This window comes from Pan troglodytes, chromosome 1 (assembly GCF_028858775.2).
Source record: "Pan troglodytes isolate AG18354 chromosome 1, NHGRI_mPanTro3-v2.0_pri, whole genome shotgun sequence".
In the NCBI taxonomy this organism is placed as follows: domain Eukaryota; kingdom Metazoa; phylum Chordata; class Mammalia; order Primates; family Hominidae; genus Pan; species Pan troglodytes.
The window spans coordinates 98,952,926-98,974,384 of record NC_072398.2 but is presented as its reverse complement, the minus strand read 5'-3'; the positions used below and the strand labels follow the sequence as shown (position 1 = coordinate 98,974,384).

The window sequence follows — 21,459 nt, the reverse complement described above, 5'->3', positions numbered from 1 at the left end:
GATCTCGGCTCACTGCAGCCTCCGCCTCCCAGGTTCAAGCGATTCTCCTGTCTCAGCCTCCTGAGTAGCTGGGACTACAAGCGCGCAGCACCATGCCCGGCTAATTTTTTGTATTTTTAGTAGATATGGGGTTTAACTGGCTGGGCGCGGTGTCTCACGCCTGTAATCCCAGCATTTTGGGAGGCTGAGGCAGGAGAATCGCTTGCACCGGGAGGCAGAGGTTGCAGTGAGCCAAGATCGCGCCATTGCACTCCGGTCTGGGCAACAAGAGTGAAAATCAGTCTCAAAAAAAAAAAAAAAGAAGAAGAAGAAGAAAGAAAGAAATGGAGTTTAACCGTGTTAGCCAGGATGGTCTCAATCTCCTGACCTCGTGATCTGCCTGCCTCAGCCTCCCAAAGTGCTGGGATTACAGGCTTGAGACAACGCTCCCGGCAGGTTTTCCTTCTTATGAAGAGACTTAATTCATGTAACTGTGCCTTTTTTAGCCCTTTGTTCATACACTCTTTTTCTTTTTCTTTTTTTTTTTTTTTTTTTTTTTGAGACGGAGTCTCGCTCTGTCGCCCAGGCTGGAGTGCAGTGGCACGATCTCGGCTCACTGCAAGCTCCGCCTTCTGGGTTCACGCCATTCTCCTGCCTCAGCCTCCTGAGTAGCTGGGACTACAGGCGCCTGCCACCATGCCCGGCTAATTTTTTGTATTTTTAGTAGAGACAGGGTTTCACCGTGTTAGCCAGGATGGTCTCGATCTCCTGGCCTCGTGATCCGCCCGCCTCAGCCTCCCAAAGTGCTGGGATTACAGGCTTGAGCCACCGTGCCCAGCTTTTGTTCATCCACTCTTAATGGTCTGTTCCACTCAGTTCTATCCTGTTGCTCTTGGGAAGAGGAGCCCACCCATCAGAACACATTTTCTGCTTGTTTCCTCCATGCTGAGATCTGCCCCAATCCAAGCTGCCTGATCCTGGGATACAGTTAGCAGGCTCTTTTTTTTTTTTTTTTTTTTGAGACGAAGTTTCTCCTTTGTTGCCCAGGCTGGAGTGCAATGGCACGATCTTGGCTCACCACCTCTGCCTCCCGGGTTCAAGTGATTCTCCTACCTTGGCCTCCCGAGTAGCTGGGATTGCAGGCACGCGTCACCACACCCAGCTAATTTTGTATTTTTAGTAAAGACGGGAGTTTCTCCATGTTGGTCAGGCTGGTCTTGAACTCCCGACCTCAGGTGATCAGCCTACCTCAGCCTCCCAAAGTGTTGGGATTACAGGCGTGAGCCTCCGCGCCCAGCTTTTTTTTTTTTTTTTTTTTAGACAGAGTTTCACTCTGTTGCCCAGGCTGGAGTGCAGTGGCACGATCTCTCAAGTAGCTGGGATTATAGGCGCCCACCACCACACTCAGCTAATCTTTGTATTTTTTAAATAGAGATGGGGTTTCTCCATGTTGGCCAGGCTGGTCTTGAACTTCTGACCTCAGGTGATCTGGCCTCCCAAAGTGCTGGGATTACAGGTGTGAGCTGCGCCTGGCCAGTTAGCAGGCTCATTGACTCCCATACTAACCCATATCCTCCAATCTGGTCTCAAACAGTAATAAAGGTGATATGTTGACCTCTGTATTTATTTTTTGCTTGATTTCTCAATGTGTTCAGGACCTTAGAACAAAGAAGGAATGCTTTTATTGGGATCCCCTTCAGAGGTCCCAGTAATTATCTTAGCAGGGCCGGGAACGGTGGCTCATGCCTGTAATCCCAGCACTTTGGGAGGCCGAGGCAGGCAAATTACCTGAGGTCAGGAGTTCGAGACCAACCTGGCCAACAGGGTGAAACACTGTCTCTACTAAAATACAAATATTAGCTGGGCCTGGTGACTCGCACCCGTAATCTCAGCTACTCATGAAGCTGAGGCACAAGAATTGCTTGAACCCGGGAGGTGGAGGTTGCAGTGAGCCAAGATTGTACCACTGCACTCCAGCCTGGGCAATGGAGGGATACTCTGTCTCAAAACCCTGCCCCACCCCCCCAAAAAAAAACCCAATATACATTATCATGAAATTATATAACACCCAGGAGAAAGGAAAATTACTAAAAAGCTTCCAGAGAGAAGAGCCAGTTGAACTCAGAACTGGAGGATAAAGGGTTCCAAGAGGAATATCTCTTTTAAAAATGTTATGACAGAATGAATATCTGACAGGTTGGAACATAATAAAATAAGAGTTAGATTTTCAACAGTGAATTTGGAGATGAATAAGCAACTAGAAAACTAAAACAAAAGAAAAAAATAAGGCCATTATTAATTTGAGGGAAATTAAGTTATACAAGAAAGGAAATATAATACACTTCTTGGCTAAGCTGTGAGTAAATACTGATGATAACTTAAATGTTAATTTAACTAATATTATGATATAATAGTTATTTCCAAGGGGCTGGGGGCAGGAGAAGTGTGTTTTGGGAAGGAAGTATTATGTAAAAGAAGTAACTCCTCATCTTTTGTGGTTGGAAGTTAATAGGTAATTCTGTGGCAGTGGGCAGGCCTATGCAAACCTGTTCCAAAAGTCCAAGGAAGCTGAGAGGCCAAAGAAAGAGGCTGACAAGTCCAGTTTCTTAGAAATAAACATTTAATAGAGACTTATGAACAGAGGCCGTGTGCATGTCTTGGGCAATGGTGAGATGAGATGGTGGTTTCCTGCTCCATTACCCCCGGACCTGGGGCTTCTATACTACAGGGAAAGGGTGATTCAGAAGGGATGTATAGATACGATAACATCAAGGTTGTTTGAGCTAAGGGCAGAATGTATGGTAATACCTGCTCTTACACCAGGAACAATAGGTAAACTTGAAATCTTAGAGGCCTTCCCAGAACTGGGGTTAATCAGAAGCCAACATGGTGGATTAGCTTTCACAAATACCTGAAACTCTAAAAAATCAAGACATAGCAGTATAAATATGTTTTTGGAAATTTGAGGTGAATACTAGGAGGAAGTTAGAAAGTTGCAGCAATTATCTCTGGGAAGTAAGAATTAGATGTGGGAAGAATAGAGTGTTTAATTATAACCTATGTTGATCTATTTGACTTTTTAAACTATGTACCTGTTCTACTTTGATAAAAATAAAAATTAAATTTAAAAATAGGCTGTGCGCAGTGGCTCACGCCTGTAATCCCAGCACTTTGGGAGGCCGAGGCGGGCAGATCACCTGAGGTCAGGAGTTTGAGACCACCTGGCCAACATGGCAAAACCCTGTCCCTACTGAAAATACAAAAATTAGTTGGGCTTCGTTGGGGGAGCCAGTAATCCCAGTTACTCGGGAGGCTGAAGCAGGAGAATCACTTGAACCCAGGAGGTGAAGGTTGCAGTGAGCTAGATCACGCCACTGCACTCCAGCCTGGGCAACAGAGCAAGACTCTGTCTCAAAAAATAATAACAATAATAATGTGAGTTAGTTAACCACTGACTTGTGGACCTTCCATAAACACAATGAAACATATTGAGTGGACCAGCAGTCTTTAAACTGATATCAACATTTTTTATTCTGTGGTGAAAGATAAGAATGTAGGTATATTGTTTGTTTGTTTAACTTTTTTTATTTGTTTTTGTTTGGTTCATTTTTTTGGTTTTAGAGACAGGGTCTTTCTTGCTCTGTCACCCAGGTTAGGGTGTAGTGGTGTGATCATGGCTCACTACAGCCTCAAATTCCTTGGGCTCAAGCTATCCTCCCACCTCAGCCTCCTGAAGTGTTGAGGCTATAGGTGTGAGCCACTACACCTGGCTATATCTTGTTATATAGAAATTTAGCATGCCAAATTCAAACTTATTCAATGTACAATATCTGTTGACAGGACCTTGCTATACTCATCTGTCATGTTTCAATAGGTATATTTCTCTATTTATTAATACAGTTTAGATATTTTTGCCAGTGTTGTATTTGTGTTTCCATTTAATTTTAGCTCGATCAAGCCAATTGCTTCCACAAAACACCAAAAACAAAATCTAAGTAATCAGAGTTGAATGTAATTCTACTGAAATATAGTGAAATTTGATAGAAGCTGGGTGATTATTTGGTGCAATCTGATCTATTTAATTATGATTTTCTCCTGCTTAATTATTTGAGCTATTTTGACAAACAGTATTTTGCATTAGTATATATTATTTTAGTGTTATACTTTCTCATAAAATAATAAGTTTACTTTCAATATGTGTTTTTTAAGAGTTTGCTACACTCACTAATGTAGGCTTTACTTATCTTTAAGCCAAAATTTCCTCCAAATGAACATATCTCTCATTTTTTTCTGAAAGTCCATGAAAGGATGATATTCACTGTACAGAAATTTAACCATGTTACAAGTGAATTTTATTTCTGTATGATAGCTAAAAGGTCACAAGGGAAAGAAAAATATTGAATTTTTGCCTAGTGTGAAACACCAATTGTAGAGTCCTTTGTTTATCTCCCCAAAGAAGAAAAGAGTAACAACTTGTATAAATACCATTGGAGGAGTATAACCTTTATGGAAGGCAATATGGTAACAAATATAGCAAAAACCCTTTAAAAAGTTGATATCCTAAATTAAAACCAAAATGAGATATGATTATACACTAGAAGAATAGCTACTTTTTTCTTTTTTTTTTTTTGAGACGGAGTCCTGCTCTTGTCGCCCAGGCTGGAGCACAATGGCATGATCTCGGCTCACTTCAACCTCTGCCTCCCAGGTTCAAGAGATTCTCCTGCCTCAGCCTCTAGAATAGCTGGGATTACAGGCGTGAGCCACCACACCTGACTAATTTTTGTATTTTTAGTAAAGACGGGGTTTCGCCATGTTGGCCAGGCTGGTCTCGAACTCCTGACCTCGTGATGCGCCCGCCTTGGCCTCCCGAAGTGCTGGGATTACAGGTGTGAGCCACCGTGCCCGGCTGTACCTTTTTTTTTTTTTTTTTTAAATGGACAATATCAAATGCTTGTAAAGATGAGGACAACTAGAACTCATACATTGCTGGTGGGAAAGAAAAACTGTATAAGCACTATGAAAAACAGTCTGGGGACCAGGTGCAATGGCTCACGCTGGTAATCCCAACACTTTGGAAGGCCTAGGCAAGAGAATCACTTGAACCTAGGAGATGAGACCAGCCTAGGCAAGATGGCAAGACCCCATCTCTATTAAAAAAAAATAAAATAGTCTGGGCGCGGTGGCTCACACCTGTAATCCCAGCACTTTGGGAGGCTGAGGCAGGTGGATCATGAGGTCAGGAGTTAGAGACCAGCCTCGCCAAGATGGTGAAACTCTGTCTCTACTAAAAATGCAAAAATTAGCCAGACATGGTGGCACGTGCCTGTAGTCCCAGCTACTTGGGAGGCTGAGGCAGGAGAATTGCTTGAACCTGGGAGGCAGAGGTTGCAGTGAGCCATGATCATGCCACTGCACTCCAGCCTGGGAAACAGAGCAAGACTCCGTCTCAAAAAATAAATAAATAAATAAATAAATAATAAAATAAAAGAGGCCAGGCATGGTGGCTCATACCTGTAATTCTCACACTTTGGGAGGCCGAGGCAGGAGAATTACTTGAGCCAGGAGTTCAAGACCAACCTAGGCAATATGGTGAAACCTTGTCTCTACAAAAAAATTAAAAAATTAACTGGGAGTGGTGGCGTGAACGTGTAGTCTCAGGTGCTTGGGAGGCTGAGGTGGGAGGATCGCTTGAGCCCAGGAAGGGAAGACTGCAGTGAGCCAAGATCACGCCACTGCACTCCAACCTGGACAACAGAGCCATGCCATCTCAAAAGAAAATAAAGTAAAAGAAAAACAGCCCGGCAGTTTTTTTACAAAGTTAAACATACGCTTCCCGTACAATCCAGCACTCAGTATCTATTTATTCCCACTCCTAGGTATTTACTCAAGAACAATAAAAACATGTCTGCTCAAAGACCTGTACTCAAATACTTATAGTGCTTTTATTCATGGTGACTAGAAAGAAGTGGCTGCGGTGGCTCATGCTTATAATCTCAGTACTTTGGGAGGCCAAGCTGGGCAAATCACTCGAGCCCAGGAGTTCGAGACCAGTCTGGGAAACATGACAAAATTTTGTCTCTACAAAAACTAAGAAAATTTTTAAAACCTGCCAGTCACGGTGGCATGCGCATGTAGTCCTAGCTACTCGGGAGGCTGAGAAGAGGATCATTTGAGTTTGAGGCTGAAGTGAGCTATGATTCTGCCACTGCACTCCAGCCTAGGTGACAGAGTGAGACCCTGCTTCCAAAAAAAAAAGAGAGAGGCTGGGCGTGGTGGCTCACACCTGTAATCCCAGCACTTTGGGAGGCTGAGGCAGGCAGATCACCTGAGGTAGGGAGTTCAAGACTAGCCTGATCAACATGGAGAAACCCTGTCTCTACTAAAAATACCAAATTAGCCGGGCGTGGTGGCAAATGCCTGTAATCCCAGCTACTTGGGAGGCTGAGGCACGAGAATCACTTGAACCTGGGAGGCAGAGTTTACGGTGAGCCAAGATCATGCCATTGCACTGCAGCTTGGGCAACAGAGTGAGACTCTGTTTTTTTTTTTTTTTTTTTTTGAGATGGAGTCTCGCTCTGTTGCCCGGGCTAGAGTGCAATGGCGCTATCTCGGCTCACTGCAAACTCCTCCTCCCGGGTTCAAGCGGTTCTCCTGCCTCAGCCTCCCGAGTAGCTTGGACTACAGGCGTGAGCCACCGCGCTCAGCTGAGACTGTCAAAAAAAAAAAAAGAGAGAGAGAGAGAGAGAGAGAAAGAGAAATGCTAATGTAGATTTGGACACACCCAGAACTATAGAATCGGGTACTATGGGGGTGAGGTCCAGAAATCTCTATTTATTTATTCTATTTTATCTTTGAGATAGAGTTTTGCTCTTGTCACCCAGGCTGGAGTGCGGTGGTGCAGTCTCGGCTCACTGCAACCTCTGCCTCCCAAGTTCAAGCGATTCTCCTGCCTCAGCCTCCCAAGTAGCTGGGATTACAGGCGCCCGCTACCACGCCTGGCTAATTTTTTTGTATTTTTAGTGGAGATGGGGTTTCACCATATTAGCCAGGCTGGTCTCAAATTCCTGACCTCAGGTGATCTGCCCGCCTCGGCCTCTCAAAGTGCTGGGATTACAGACATGAGCCACTGCACCTGGCCAGAAATCTGTATTTTAATAAGCTTTCCAAGTTTAAAAAGCTTTCCAGGTGATTCTGATGCACATTGACATTTGAGAACCAATGGTGTAGGAGAAAGCTCACTGGTGCCTGTGTCCTTGTTCTGGTTTAGCCTAGCAGCTATATGACTAACCATGGCTAAATCCCTAAATCTCTCAAAACTCAGTTTTACAGGGTATAACAAGGGGTTTAGAATGATGCCTGAGGGCCCTTCTGCTCTAAAATTCTGTGAAAGACAGTAAATAAATGTTGCAATTACTAGATTCATTCAATCAACAGTTATGTACCAGGCAGCGTTCTGTTCATTGAATCAATGTATAACACAAAATTGCAACTGAAATAGTGTAACTTATTGCTTATAATTAAATGACTTGCAAATTTTCAGACCACAAACTTTTACCGGTCCTCAATTTACAAGATTCTCATACTGCATTTGTTGTGTAATGTGAACTGGAAAACTAAGAAAATGATCCAAAGGGTCATTTTTTCCAAAATTACTTAATTCTTTTTTGTTTGTTTGTTTTTTGTTTTTGTGACAGAGTCTCACTCTGTCACCCAGGCTGGAGTGCAGTGGAGCAATCTCAACTCACTGCAACCTCCCACTCCCGAGTTCAAGCAATTCTCCTGCCTCAGCCTCCTGCGTAGCTGGGATTACAGGCATGCACCACCACGCCTGGCTAATTTTTGTATTTTTTAGTAGAGACGAGCTTTTGCTATGCTTTGGCCAGGCTGGTCTGGAACTCCTGGCCCACCTGCCTCGGCCTCCCAAAGTGCTGGCATTACAGGCGTGAGCCACCACGCCTCATCTCAGTCAAGTTTCAGTATATCTACAAGGACAGGAGATGGCGCCAGAAGGCAGTGAGATGCTTGGTTTTGGTTTTAACGGTTTTAGCCAATGCAAGCAAGGAAAGGGCTTGAGAGAGAGGTCAGAACTAAAACAAAGGTGCCAGAGTTTGAGTGGAAACTAAGACTGAGTGGGGAGAGGGAGCTGTGTCAGTTTTTTTTTTTTTAACTTACATATAAGGGTCCCCTTGACACCTACTCCAAATCAGCACAGCTAGAAAGCAACAAAAGAAATATCCACAGTAAAGCTAAAGATCAAGATAAAGTCAAGTGCCTGGAGGACGGCGCTCGCCTTCTGGCTCCCTCTGTCCTAGAAAGGAGGGCCTTTGTCGTCTGGGAAGCACAAGCACCTGGATGCGTTGCTCACCCAAGATCAGGGAAGTGTTGATTCCAGGCTAAGATATCTTTGTGAAACAATGTTCAGTTGCGTAGGCAAAATCCCAAAGCCCAGCAGCAGTGAAATACCTCCCAGAAGGAACCACATACACAAAGCATTTTAAATTAAAATTTAAAAATTCATAGACGAGCCAGGAGGTGGCGCCTGGCAAGACACGCTATCTGCCTTGGGAATCGGAATCTCAGCTCAGCGCTCCAGGGGAACTCTGTTCCGGCAGAGGTCATTCTGTTCAGACCTCTTCTTTCCTACTAAATCTCTTCTTTCATACCAAGACGTCTCTGCTTTCTTTTTTTGTTTCTTTGTGTTAAGTACCCTGATTCCCGGGAAATCTAATTTATACTTCAAGTCTTTTACTCTTCTTAGATGGGATGGATGGGGCTTTGGGGAACCTCAAAACATAAAACTTTCCTGAAGGGGACAAATAATTCAGAGGGTGATAGGAGAAGAAAAAGGGAAATGACATCAGCAAAATGGCTTGGCTTTGCAGATCAATCACAGGGGATAGAAAGGCACAGTGAGCTCCTGTCTCTGCAGGAGCTGATGATCCAGCACATGCATTATTCTGTTCATTTGGCTTTTATCCTGCTCCCTTATTTAGCTTCTGCTCCCTTTGTTTGGCTATTTATTGCTACTCGGCAGGAGCAAGGAGGGCAGAGGGAGCTTCAAATGGGTGCATCCTCCTGGCTGGTGCCTCTGGTGAAGGGCACGGAGGAGAAAGAGGTTTCAATGTCTGGCTTGAAAGTATCTGTGGGTTTCACATTCTCTAACGAGGGATTTAGGATGTACATTCCAATCGGGATTTCCAGTCCCGTGGGGAGCAAACATCAGTTCACATTCCTGAGACGTGCAGCCTCCATGCTCCACGGGCGCAGCTCCTTGGTGGCAGGTTTCATTCAGTGCCACATGTCCTGCCTCAGCCCTTTGTTGGGCTGGAAGGAAGACCCTGAGCCCCTCTTCCATCTGGATCACATGGTCTCTCCAGACCCTCCCCTCTCTTTCTCTGGAAACCGCCTTTTTCTGATGGTGGTAGTGATTGTTCCTAAAGTCTCTCCTTTCCTCCTGCCCTGGCCTCTCTGCCGGAGGTCAGTGTCCTCTTCAGTGACAAAAGCCGCCCTAGATCTGGGCTCCCTGGAGAGGGAGGTGGCTGGGTCTGGCAGTTACAGCCGCTGTCTCTCCATGGTGCTGCTACACCCCTCCCCCACTGGGCATACAAATGGGCTTTATCCAGCAAACAACGCTCCCTCCCCGCACTCCCCCCACCCCAGGCCACACAGGCACGTGGACCCAGGCCTCACCGTGGGAAGGGGGTGGTGGCAGGCACAGAAGAGATTGCTCCAGATGAGTTCTCCTTGCCTCACTTCTCTTCCTTAGAACTTAGGACACAACTCAGGTTTTAGTTATTGACTTCCTCCACCCCTCGCCTGCACCCTGAGTCCCTAATTCCTTCTTGTTATATATCTCCTAATTCTGGACTCTTCCCATTCCAGGGCAGCTCAGATTGTGCAGGGAATTGGGAACAGGTACCCCCACCATCTGCCCCATACCACCCAGGGAGCTGCTCCTCAGAGGAGAAATCAGGCAGGGGGATGAAAATACAGTGTCCTTTTGAGGGGGCTGAGTTGAACCCCAAAGCCCCTTCCTTGACCCTGCCTGCTCCAGGGAACACCCATCTAAACAGCATCTGTGTGACTAGCAGAGGAAGGAAGAGCTCACCCCAGCTGGGCTCCTGAGCCAGGGCCAGGGCTCCAGTGAAACTTGCCGCGCTCCAGCTCCGAGTGGGGCCATCCTGCATGCCTAATTGGCTATTTAAGGAGCTGTTCGCCAGCAGCCCAGGCAGCACCCCCGTCCCCACATACACCCGTTCAGAGCCACCTTAAAAGCAGGAGGCAGTTGTAAAGTCGCTGGCCAGCTAGTGGAGTGGAGACTGCAGAGGGAGATAAAGAGAGAGGGCAAAGAGGCAGCAAGAGATTTGTCCTGGGGATCCAGAAACCCATGATACCCTACTGAACACCAAATCCCCTGGAAGCCCACAGAGACAGAGACAGCAAGAGAAGCAGAGATAAATACACTCACGCCAGGAGCTCGCTCGCTCTCTCTCTCTCTCTCACTCCTCCCTCCCTCTCTCTCTGCCTGTCCTAGTCCTCTAGTCCTCAAATTCCCAGTCCCCTGCACCCCTTCCTGGGACACTATGTTGTTCTCCGCCCTCCTGCTGGAGGTGATTTGGATCCTGGCTGCAGATGGGGGTAGGTACAACTAAATGTCTGTGTGTGGATTTGTGCTGATGTTCACATGTCGCCAGGTGTGCTTAATGGGGGGAGGAGAGGTGTGAAAGGAAGCCTAGAGGCTGGAATAATAGGCTCAGAGATGAGGAAAAAAGAGCGGGGTGTGGAGGAGACCACTTCCCTTCTTTACCTTTTGTCTCTCCAGCCTTGTTGTTGTTGGAGGTCGGGGAGAACTAGCGGCAGGCAGGGTGTGTACACATGCAAGTGCTGGAATCTCTTTGCAGGCTACAGATTTTCTCCAGAGCTCTTTCCCCCACTGCCCTGGTCCCAGGCAGGACTCCTGGACTTCTTTATTTACAAACTCCTCCAAATAGGGAGTCAAAGAGGCCTGGAGTAAAAAGATGGATAGATGGGGGTAGGGGGAAGAATACTTCCTGCCCAACTCTGACCCTGATCTCCAATTCATCCCCTTTTGGCCAAGATTCCCTCTTCATTCTGTGGAGCGACTAACTCCCCAGTTATCCTCTGAAAGTGGCAGTAAGAGTCAACATTTGTTTGACATTTTACAGTTTACAAAGGACTTTCAGGAGCTCCCAGGAGATGAGGAGGGATTCTTGGGAGAACAGGCTGAAGCGCTCCAGGAGTGTCCCCAGGAACTCCTAGACCTCATTTTTGTGTTTCCTGTGCCTAGCACAGTGTCCAGCACATACTAGGTGTGTAACTGAGGTTTGTGGAAAGAGCAGGGTGAGGGGGATGTCCAGAGAGCAGAAGGCAAATGCAGAGAGGATGGGGGCAGGCAGGCAGCCAAATGGAGAGTCACAAATCTCATCTGAGGAGAAAGAAAAAAAGAGGGAAAGAGGAGGAAGAGACAGAATAAGTGTGTTGAGGCTCTGACCAGAGTGGACAGGCACCTTTACAGACCAGGGAGTTTGAGTTGTTGGGGGGTCCCACAGATATGGTAAAATGAGAGGCTGCCTCCAGCTCTCCCTTGGGCTAGGAGAATAGGTCAAGGATAAGAGCAGGACATCTCACAAGTTTGAGGAATTTAAGGGAATAAGAGACAGAGAGAGGAAGGAATTTAGGATTTTTCTCCAGAGTTTCTAGTAGTATGAATATTGCAGCATAAACCATGAAGGCCTTCGTTTTCTTCTTGAGGCAGTTTGGCCGTAGGGAGGGGCTGGACCTGCAGACCCTCAGCCTTTGCGTCAGACAGGACTGCACGAGAGCCTGGCATGTGACCCAGCTGGCAGCTCTCTTCTCTACACACAATGCTTCACTTTCATCCTGTCCCTGCCAGCCTGGCTGCCTGTGCCCACCCACCACCCTCAATCTAGAGTAGACCCTGCCCTGACTCCCACCCTTCCCTAACCATCTCAGAATGTAGGGAGCAGAGCCTCCTGGTGATGAGGAGTTTCCTCTAGAGCTAATGGGACCAGAAAAGAAGAATTTACATATGAGTTTACAGCTCAGTGGCTTTATTCATGCAATTTTTTAAAGCAAAGGAATAATCTCCCCTTCTCCCCTCAGTAGCACCCCCCAACACACACACACTCTAAACTCCTTTCTCCTCCCCGCTTTCTAGTCCCTATCCTTCCAACCCTCTGCCCACACCCTCACCCCACCCACCCCAATCTTCTAAGTGTTAGATTGACTTGGCACAGGTTACAGAAAAGAAAGGGTTGGGCCAATCGCACATTTGGATCCAGGTTAATTTTAGTCTCTGGGCTTTACCTCTTTTCCTTCCTCCTCCCCTTTTACTCGGCAGGCACCAACACAGCCTGGCTGGTGATTTTAAATAGGCCCCCCGACCTTTCCACAGAGGTGTCCGGTTTCAGGGCTTCCTTTGCAAAGTGCTGGAGCAGAGGGAGGAGAGACTGCAGAGAGGGAGGTGGAGCAGTACAGAATGCCAGAGGGAGGGGAGTGTGGAGGCCAGGGTTCTGCCCCAGGCTGCGCTGGCTGTAACCCAAACTATTCTGCCTTGCAGGTCAACACTGGATGTATGAGGGTGAGCAGATCTCAAGGCCTCCCGACAACCCTTTCACACTGGGACCTCCTCACCTGGCAGGAAGACACACTGTGCGGGTGGGAGGAGACTTCCTTTAGCTTCTCACCCTAGCTCCTCCCTTCTGGATCTCCTCCTGCCTTGAGTTTCACATATATGGCTCCTAGATCCTGCTCTAATCATCAAATCCTACACCTCCTGATTTGGCAGAAAAGCTAGTTAAGTCCTCAGTAAATCGTGTAGGAGTGAGGGAGCTGGGGTGGAAAGGAAGCTGGGTGGGAACTCTGAGCTTAGCTGCCAGGTCTCCTTCTGGCTCCGTCTATCCTAATCCATCCTACCCCTAACCTGCATCTGAAATTGGGACAGAGCTGGAGGTCAGGGGTGAGGAAGAGGCTGGCAGGATAGTTTCTGACCCTGGGGGAGGTGGAACTCAGTTCCTATGAACTACTGATTAATGACTTAACCAAACTCAAGTTCATGATAAACGGTCAGTGTGAGAGCAAGAAGTGAATGATGAGAAGTCAGGATATCTGAATCCCAAGGCCACTTGATAGGGGCCTCCAGGAGACCCTATCTCTCTAGGATTTTTTTTTTTTTTTTTTTTTTTTTTGACACAGAGTCTTGCTCTGTCACCCAGGCTGGAGTGCAGTGGCGCAATCTGGGCTCACTGCAAACTCCACCTCCTGGGTTTAAGTGATTCTCCTGCCTCAGCTTCTGGGATTACAGGTGCCCACCACCACGTCTGGCTAATTTTTGTATTTTTAGTAGAGATGGGGTTTCACTGTGTTGGCCAGGCTGGTCTCGAACTCCTGACCTCAAGCGATCCACCTGCCTCGGCCTCCCAAAGTGCTGGGATTACAGGCATGAGCCACTGTGCCTGGCCTATCTAGGATCATTTTATTTCTCCCATTTTTCTACTCCTACTCTCTAATCCCATCTCTCAGGGTATTCAGGTTTTCTATGCATCCCCTCTGCCCTCATTCAGCTTTCTTGTCCTCAAAATACAGGTAAGTAAAAGAGCTACCACTCCCCATTCATCAGGATAGTTGGGGAATCATCACTGCCTCTGGGTAGGGAAGGGGAACTGCAGCATGAGACTCAACAGGACTCCTACCTCACCCATCCCTATACAACTGGGGTCTTAACCTGGGTGGAGGGAAGTCCATTTCTACCTCCACACAGATGTATGGCTTGGTTAGGGGAAGGGTCAAAGGGAGGGAGTGCTGTTGAAGGGTAGCTAGAGCTGGAGGACAGGACCAATGTCTTTGGTAACCCCCACCAGGCCCACATGGTCAGGACCATTGGCCAGCCTCTTACCCCGAGTGTGGAAACAATGCCCAGTCACCCATCGATATTCAGACAGACAGTGTGACATTTGACCCTGATTTGCCTGCTCTGCAGCCCCACGGATATGACCAGCCTGGCACCGAGCCTTTGGACCTGCACAACAATGGCCACACAGGTAAAAGCACAGGCTCCAAGGAGTTGTAGGCTCCAGCTCAGATCTTAGGAGTCAGATCCTTTTGTAGTTCATGGGCATGATGATGGGGTGTTCATGAGCATGCGTAAGATGTGCCGCCCTCGAATCTTGTCAAGATGTTGGCACATTACCCATCTGACAATAAACAAACAAATAACCTCAGGAGTCAGAGGAAAGCAGCATTTTCCTAACCTACGAATTCTCAAAAACCTTTGTCCATGAATTTGGAGATATGAGAATGGGGATCAGGATCCTGTAGCCAAAGCGGGAATCGAAATGTTTATAACCAAGCTCAGTAGGTAGGTATCATTGCACTGACTTGGTCTTCACCAAGAAAAAGGAAGATATGCTAGAAAAGCACTGGCCTATGGGAGGAACTGGGTGCTACTGGGGGAGAAAACTGGAAGAGGGCCAAGTCTCCCAAGAAGTGGTGACAACCCAGGAGCGGGAATGTATCCACATGCCTCCACCAATCCGAGTTTGCTCTTTTCCTCACAGTGCAACTCTCTCTGCCTTCTACCCTGTATCTGGGTGGACTTCCCCGAAAATATGTAGCTGCCCAGCTCCACCTGCACTGGGGTCAGAAAGGATCCCCAGGGGGGTCAGAACACCAGATCAACAGTGAAGCCACAGTTGCAGAGGTACCAGGGAACAAAGAGCTGGGACTCAGACAAAGTAACAGGGATGGTTGGTCCTGGGGAAAGGATCTGGACCTTAGGAAAAGTCATGCTGGGGGGATAAGGCCAATCTCTGAGGGACAGACTTAGTGCCTGCCGGGGACAGCGGGGGGATGGTGGCAGCTAGGATCAAGGCCTTGAAGGGGGTGCGGACATTCCATGATTCAATTCCCTCTTCCTTCCTTTAGCTCCACATTGTACATTATGACTCTGATTCCTATGACAGCTTGAGTGAGGCTGCTGAGAAGCCTCAGGGCCTGGCTGTCCTGGGCATCCTAATTGAGGTCAGTAGCCCCCAGTCCCTTCCAGGTTTCTCTCCACTTCCTCTGCAACCCTCAAACCTATTTCTGTTGCTGGCCTCCTTCCTATGGCAGGCAGCAGCCCACCCTGACCATTTATTCTGTACATAAATTTCTTATTCCAAACATGGACTCATTCCAAACTCTCTCCCTTTCCTCCTCTTCCAGGTGGGTGAGACTAAGAATATAGCTTATGAACACATTCTGAGTCACTTGCATGAAGTCAGGCATAAAGGTGAGCCTTAAAAATCTATAGCAGGAAGTAAGATTAGACTTTCAAAAACTATCCTTAAAAGCCTTGGGATGAAGCAATTACATAGAGCCAAGGAATTTTGCTTCTGGGAGCCCTATCTAGGTAAGCTAGGGCACACTGAAAGGAAGATGAGTCCCAGTCTGTTCTCCCCAGATCAGAAGACCTCAGTGCCTCCCTTCAACCTAAGAGAGCTGCTCCCCCCACAGCTGGGGCAGTACTTCCGCTACAATGGCTCGCTCACAACTCCCCCTTGCTACCAGAGTGTGCTCTGGACAGTTTTTTATAGAAGGTCCCAGATTTCAACGGAACAGGTAAGTGGTGGAGAAACGAGGTGAGGTGAGACACAGTTGTAACTTCAGACCCCTTCCCACTCCCCAAAGTAACACCTCTCCCACGCTTCTGCTCCTCAGCTGGAAAAGCTTCAGGGGACATTGTTCTCCACAGAAGAGGAGCCCTCTAAGCTTCTGGTACAGAACTACCGAGCCCTTCAGCCTCTCAATCAGCGCATGGTCTTTGCTTCTTTCATCCAAGGTGATTCTACACGGCTCAGAAGAGACGGGAAACTGAGGGGGACACAATGGCAGGAACTAGGGAGCCAATGGGAAGAAAAGGCTAAAAGGGGAGGGGGTTTCTGGGACTTGCTTGGACTGGGAACCAACCCCCACCCCAGGGTGCCCCCGGGGGATTCTCCCAGGCACAGCAGCAGAGAGTGCTGCTCCCAGCTGGGATGGGGATCTCAAGTCCCACTGACCCATTTTCTTCTCTTACAGCAGGATCCTCGTATACCACAGGTAAGGCAGCCTTATAAGATAATGCGGGGAGGGGAGGTGTCCTCACCGAGTGGGGGAAAGGCTCAAAATCTATGTTAGTCCTAGGCTGACACCTTTTACCTTTTACCTTTATCTCCCCCAGGTGAAATGCTGAGTCTAGGTGTAGGAATCTTGGTTGGCTGTCTCTGCCTTCTCCTGGCTGTTTATTTCATTGCTAGAAAGATTCGGTGAGGCCCTACTTTCCATTCCTCCAGTCCCTTCTTTTTTTTTTTTTTTTTTTTTTTTTTGGTAGCGGGAAGACGGAGTCTTGCTCTGTTACTCAGTCTGGAGTGCAGTGGTGTGCAATCTCAGCTCACTGCAACCTCTGCCTTCTGGGTTCAAGCAATTCTCCTGCCTCAGCCTCCCGAGTAGCTGGGACTACAGGCATGCACCATCACACCCAGCTAATTTTTGTACTTTTAGTAGAGACAAGGTTTCACCATATTGGCCAGGCTGGTCTCAAACTCCTGACCTCAGGCAATTCGCCTGCCTCGGCCTCCCAAAGTACTGGGATTATAGGCATGAGCCACCCGCTTTTTGAGACAGGTTCTCACTGTTGTCCAGGCTGGAGTGCATGGCTTTATCGCAGCTCACTGCAACCTCCACGTCCCGGGCTCAAGTGGTCCTCCCACCTCAGCCTCCTGAGTAGGTGGGACTACAGGCATGTGCCACCATGCCCAGATAATTTTTGTATTTTTAGCAGAGACGGGTTTTCACTACATTGCCCAGGCTGGTCTCCAACTCCTGACCTCAAGTGATCCGCCCGCCTCAGCCTCCCAAAGTGCTGGGATTATAGGTGTGAAACACCTTGCCCAGCCCTCTTTTCTGTTAAAAAGCATTCTCCTATTTCACCTCTAATCTGCTTCACTTAGATAGCAGTCATTCTCATGAGCCATTCCCCTTTCCAGGAAGAAGAGGCTGGAAAACCGAAAGAGTGTGGTCTTCACTTCAGCACAAGCCACGACTGAGGCATAAATTCCTTCTCAGATACCATGGATGTGGATGACTTCCCTTCATGCCTATCAGGAAGCCTCTAAAATGGGGTGTAGGATCTGGCCAGAAACACTGTAGGAGTAGTAAGCAGATGTCCTCCTTCCCTTGGACATCTCCTAGAGAGGAATGGACCCAGGCTGTCATTCGAGGAAGAACTGCAGAGCCTTCAGCCTCTCCAAACATGTAGGAGGAAATGAGGAAATCGCTGTGTTGTTAATGCAGAGAACAAACTCTGTTTAGTTGCAGGGGAAGTTTGGGATATACCCCAAAGTCCTCTACCCCCTCACTTTTATGGCCCTTTCCCTAGATAATACTGCGGGATCTCTCCTTAGGATAAAGAGTTGCTGTTGAAGTTGTATATTTTTGATCAATATATTTGGAAATTAAAGTTTCTGACTTTAATTCTGGCCTATCCTTTGAGGCTCTTGAGGGTGGGCAAGTTCCTGAATCCCTCAGGTGGTAAAGATGGGCAAAGGATGGGGAAAAGAAGCATGGGTGATTAACTCCTTTTATCCCACCCCTGGAAGGAAAGATTAGCTTCTGGGAAAACACTTAACCCAAAGTTTCAGACATGTTAAACCACTAGCCCAGATTTCTGCCCTTGCACCAAGGCTATGCTTGGAAATCAGTGGTTGCCAGGTTAGGAAAGTGGCTGGATGAGAGATCTGAGGACAGAAATCTCAATTAACATGCTATCCCTTCCCTTAAAAGCCAAGTTCCCCCACAATTACAAATTCTTTTTTATTAGTCAAAATCACAATCACCTTGATTAAAAGGATGGGACACTCCACCCTCAGCAGAAAATGATACAGTTTATAGAAAACCTCCCCACCCCTCCCACACCCCAATTAAAAACTACAAAAAAATCTCCCCTCCTTCCCTACGATGTCATGGTAGTCTGACTCCTCCAGTGGCACTGCAGCTCTGGAGTGGCCAGCTCACCACAGCACCCTCCACTTCACCTTGGGGAGAGGAGGGATGCTGGTGGTTAAGGAGGTTAAAACCATTAGTTCCAGTAATGCCAGTTCCCAAACATGCACTTCCTTCCTTTCCCCCAAGGTCTGGGACCAAGGAGAAAGGGACCGAAATGAGCCCAGCCATGAGGAGCAACTCGAGGAGAGAAAATATAGCCCAAGGAGGTTAGAAGAGTTCCAATATACCTCCTCCCTCCCCCCACCTCAAAAAAGAAAAAAAGGCAGTTTAGGGTATTTATCACACCAAAAATGGTTCCCCCTCAGGCCTGAGAAAAAGACCAAGATGTCCAGTCTTGAGGGAGTACTGAGAAACTCAGAGCTCATCTATCCTTGAGCCTCCATTAATTTCATCTCCAGGGCAATGGCTAAACTAGGTCCCTTTTCTTGGCAACCTGCACTGTCCAGAACTGGAGATGGAGAAATACAGGGCGAGGACATCAGGAGGGCACCCCAGGCCCAGGGGTCCCCCCTAGGTTCCCTCAGTCCTCGGGTGGGATGCGCAGGGCAGAATACACCATCACCCGACTGTCCTCCTGCCGTCGGCCTGCAGAGGGGAAGGGAGGTGAGTCTTGGGCAGGGTGAGAGCAGAGCACTGACACAGGGGGAGTCCTGGACACAACAAGGGGGTCCCCAGGTGGTGGGGATAAGTGCAGATTCAAACCCACCAGTCACTGACTGGCTGAACCCAGGCTGCTCCTGGTAAAGCTTAGAGACTAACGGTCACAAAAGGACAAAGCAAAACCCTGGAGGTAGTGGGGTAGACCGACGAGAAGGAGACAGAGAATGTGGGCAATGGACCCGGGCTGGGGCTGGGCTCAGTCATGGGCAGTGGACAGGCAGGTGGGATCTGTCAGGCGATCAGTCCAGGTAGTCAGTCCTTACACAAGAGGCTGCGCTGAATACTTCGGAGGGACCCTCCAGCTGTGATGAAGGCCCAGAGCCCCATGGAAACAGTGACTGCATAGATGGGCAGCAGGCTGGCCTCATACCAGGGGTTCAGGAATGTCTAGGAAGGAGGGTAAGAGTAGGAAAGAGATTAGATTCTCCCTCGACCTAATCCCCATATTCTCTCTGTACCTTTGACTCCCAGATATCTCTCTCAAATTCTCCAGTCTTTCCCTTCAGAGCACCAACATCTTGTGGTTAAGGGGACTTTTGATTTTCAGCTCCTCAGAAACTCAAAGGTTTCTGCCGCTCCTGCTCACCTCAGGCCCTCTGCATTACAGTTTGACTAATCCATTCAACCTCCTCCCCAGAGCAGGTGATAGAAATGATGCTGAGGTGAGAGACCTTGAAAGACTCACCTTTCCTCCTCCTCCCAGGTAAGTTAAAAATGTTAAGAAGTGAGGATACCCTTTCCCCCACATCCCACTCACCATTAAATGCTTTTCTCCCTAACTCAGGCCGCTGTCTCCAACTCACCAGTCCTGATGTCAGTAGGTGACTCCCAACCACCAGGCCCAAAGCCCAGTACCGTCTCCTCTCACAGGCATCAAAGAACACAACTCCCCAAAAGGTATGGAGCAGGATAATGGCTGCTGTCAGAAAGGCTGCAGGGAGGGAGATGGGGAGGAGATACATCCCTGATCTTCTCCCAGGCTCCTGAGATGTTGAGCCAAAGAAGTCTCTCAGGGAAGGCCAATAAATCAGATCAGGGACAAGGATGGATGGGGGGTAAAGGCTAGATAGAAGGTGGATCTTACCTGAAGTCAGGAAGTAATAGGGTGAGTCTCCATGGATCCCAACCACACCTGGCCCAAGTGCATCAGCCAAAATATTGATAACAGAGAAGACACCACTGATGATACCGAAGGAGAGACCAGAAACTGGGGGAAGGGAGGATCTCATCAATGTCAGAGATCACACTATTGCCTGTTCACCACTGACCCCTCCCCATTCCCGGTTACAATTCTTTCACATCTACTCTCCCTCCAGACCAACTTTCTTTGGAAGTGACGGATGAAGGAAAGTAAGAAGCCACTTAGAACATGTGGATATTTAGAGACTTCCCTAGAGGAGGGGGCTGTCCAACTCCCTCCTCCAGTCCCTCTCCCTTGGCTCACCATAGGCCATCTGGCGGATGGAGATGGGTGATCTTCCGTCCTCACTCAGCGATGCTAACCCCTCATCTGCCTTCCTGGGGTGGGGTGGGGTAGGGGAAACATGAGGGAGGGCAGGGATGCTCCTTTCCCTCTAATGTCCTCCCTTAGTGCCTCCTCTTCCAAACCAGCACCCAGGGGCTGCCCCACTTCCCATAGTGCAGTCCTTTGCCCCTCTCCCCTCCAGACCACTCCATCTTCTTACTTAAGTAGCTTGTAGTAGGCAAAGCGGAACACCTCCTGTAGAAGGACAGAGACAGCAGCACCAAAAATCAGGAGGCCGTACTGGAGCCGGGCATCTGACCGGTCGGTCACATGGACCAAGATGAACCAGACCACAGAGGCCAGGAGCAGGGAGACCAGCCAGAAAAATGCCCTGAGAAAAGACAGGGGCAGTGAGACAAGCAATGGTAGGGGGAGCCAGAGAAATCAAGGAGGGAAACCAGCCAAAGCTGCTTGAAAAGTGGAAGTTAGCCTTCCGGATGGTTAGGGAGACATGGACCAGGTAGGGTAACTGTCTCCACCAAGAGACTCATCTGTAGAAAAGTGAACGCACTGGAAAGGGGAGAAATCTAATTAAAGAGTCTTCAGAGCGATGAGAGCCAGAGTGTGCGAGCACGGAAGGGCGAGGTATCCGTTCCTGGATCCTCCCCTAAGGCACCTGACTCGGCCTGCCTAGGTCAGCACAGCCCCCTCACGAGTCTCGGCCTTGGGCCTTCTCTGACGTCGCTGGGAGGAACACAGGAGGAATCTGTGAGATCCTTGGAAGGTGGAAACCAACTGCGGGAAAGGACAAATCTCCCAGACCCAACCCCTCACCTCCGCCCAAACTTCACCTCCGACTTATCGTCCCCAATTCAGGCTCCCAGGCTTGCCCCAGTTCCTCCAGCCCCTTCCGCACCTCTCTCTTCGACGCTCTCCCGCGTCTCCCGGGCCCTCTACTCACCCTGCGACCAGGATGATAACGCGAAGCGGGTCCCCAGCCACAGTGATCAAGAAAAGCGCGAAGGCCGGGCCGAACGCGACGAAAGTGCAGCCGAAAAACACCGCAGCCCCCATGGCTGGTCAGGTGGGAGGGGGGTGGGGGCCTGACCAGGACAGGCAAATGGGAGGGGCGCGCCAGCTGGGGAGTCCGCGTGGGGTGGCAACGCGACCCCACGAGGGGCGCGGTGCAATGTCACCCCCAGACCCCGGGGAAGGGGAAGGGGGGGAACCGAAACCCCAAATGAAGGTCCGCGCCACTTCCTCTACGGAAGCCGAAGAGGGGACAAATC

The 21,459-nt window shown here is 48.6% G+C and overlaps 3 protein-coding genes and 1 non-coding gene across 9 annotated transcripts in view; 2 read left to right on the top strand and 2 right to left on the bottom strand.

Moving 5' to 3' along the window:
• ANP32E (acidic nuclear phosphoprotein 32 family member E) overlaps window positions 1–10,939 on the bottom strand; it is a 39,802-nt gene extending 28,863 nt beyond the window's left edge. Inside the window, exon 1 of the mRNA XM_054670472.2 lies at window positions 10,790–10,939. The gene's annotated coding sequence lies outside the window, so the exon portion shown is untranslated. The remainder of the gene's footprint in view (window positions 1–10,789) is intronic.
• On the top strand, window positions 9,712–17,514 carry CA14 (carbonic anhydrase 14). Of its 5 annotated transcripts, none has more exons than XM_009430634.4 (11): window positions 9,713–10,620; window positions 12,584–12,604; window positions 14,003–14,063; window positions 14,580–14,722; window positions 14,947–15,042; window positions 15,226–15,292; window positions 15,464–15,621; window positions 15,721–15,841; window positions 16,081–16,101; window positions 16,223–16,307; window positions 17,028–17,514. In XM_009430634.4, the coding sequence occupies exons 1-11, from the start codon at window positions 10,615–10,617 to the stop codon at window positions 17,092–17,094; spliced, it is 846 nt and encodes a 281-aa protein (XP_009428909.1). In that variant the 5' UTR covers window positions 9,713–10,614; the 3' UTR covers window positions 17,095–17,514. The 5 variants fall into 5 exon arrangements, with proteins under 5 accessions (XP_009428897.1, XP_009428909.1, XP_009428886.1 ...); XM_009430611.4 differs by having other exon boundaries at window positions 13,884–14,063; window positions 16,084–16,101; XM_524862.8 differs by having other exon boundaries at window positions 9,714–10,620; window positions 13,884–14,063.
• On the top strand, window positions 14,119–14,222 carry LOC112207431 (small nucleolar RNA U13). The gene has a single exon (XR_002941875.1). It is a non-coding gene; the product is annotated as a small nucleolar RNA U13 (small nucleolar RNA).
• Window positions 17,515–17,839: 325 nt separating the features above from the next.
• On the bottom strand, window positions 17,840–21,448 carry APH1A (aph-1 homolog A, gamma-secretase subunit). 2 transcript variants are annotated; one of them, XM_009430266.2, is made up of 7 exons: window positions 21,132–21,270; window positions 20,391–20,561; window positions 20,150–20,223; window positions 19,790–19,912; window positions 19,509–19,636; window positions 18,969–19,092; window positions 17,840–18,630 (listed from the first exon to the last, which is right to left on the bottom strand). In XM_009430266.2, the coding sequence occupies exons 1-7, from the start codon at window positions 21,242–21,244 to the stop codon at window positions 18,566–18,568; spliced, it is 798 nt and encodes a 265-aa protein (XP_009428541.1). In that variant the 5' UTR covers window positions 21,245–21,270; the 3' UTR covers window positions 17,840–18,565.
• Window positions 21,449–21,459: the final 11 nt, after the last annotated feature.

Coding starts and splice junctions, on each gene's coding strand:
- APH1A (XM_009430266.2), bottom strand. CDS start 21,244: ATGGGGGCTGCGGTGTTTTTCGGCTGCACTTTCGTCGCGTTCGGCCCG. Junction 20,562..21,131: donor GTTATCATCCTGGTCGCAGG/GTGAGTAGAGGG, acceptor GTCTTTTCTCAG/GGCATTTTTCTGGCTGGTCT. Junction 20,224..20,390: donor GCCTACTACAAGCTACTTAA/GTAAGAAGATGG, acceptor ACCCCACCCCAG/GAAGGCAGATGAGGGGTTAG.
- CA14 (XM_524862.8), top strand. CDS start 10,566: ATGTTGTTCTCCGCCCTCCTGCTGGAGGTGATTTGGATCCTGGCTGCA. Junction 10,621..12,583: donor GATCCTGGCTGCAGATGGGG/GTAGGTACAACT, acceptor TCTGCCTTGCAG/GTCAACACTGGATGTATGAG. Junction 15,293..15,463: donor GCATGAAGTCAGGCATAAAG/GTGAGCCTTAAA, acceptor TGTTCTCCCCAG/ATCAGAAGACCTCAGTGCCT.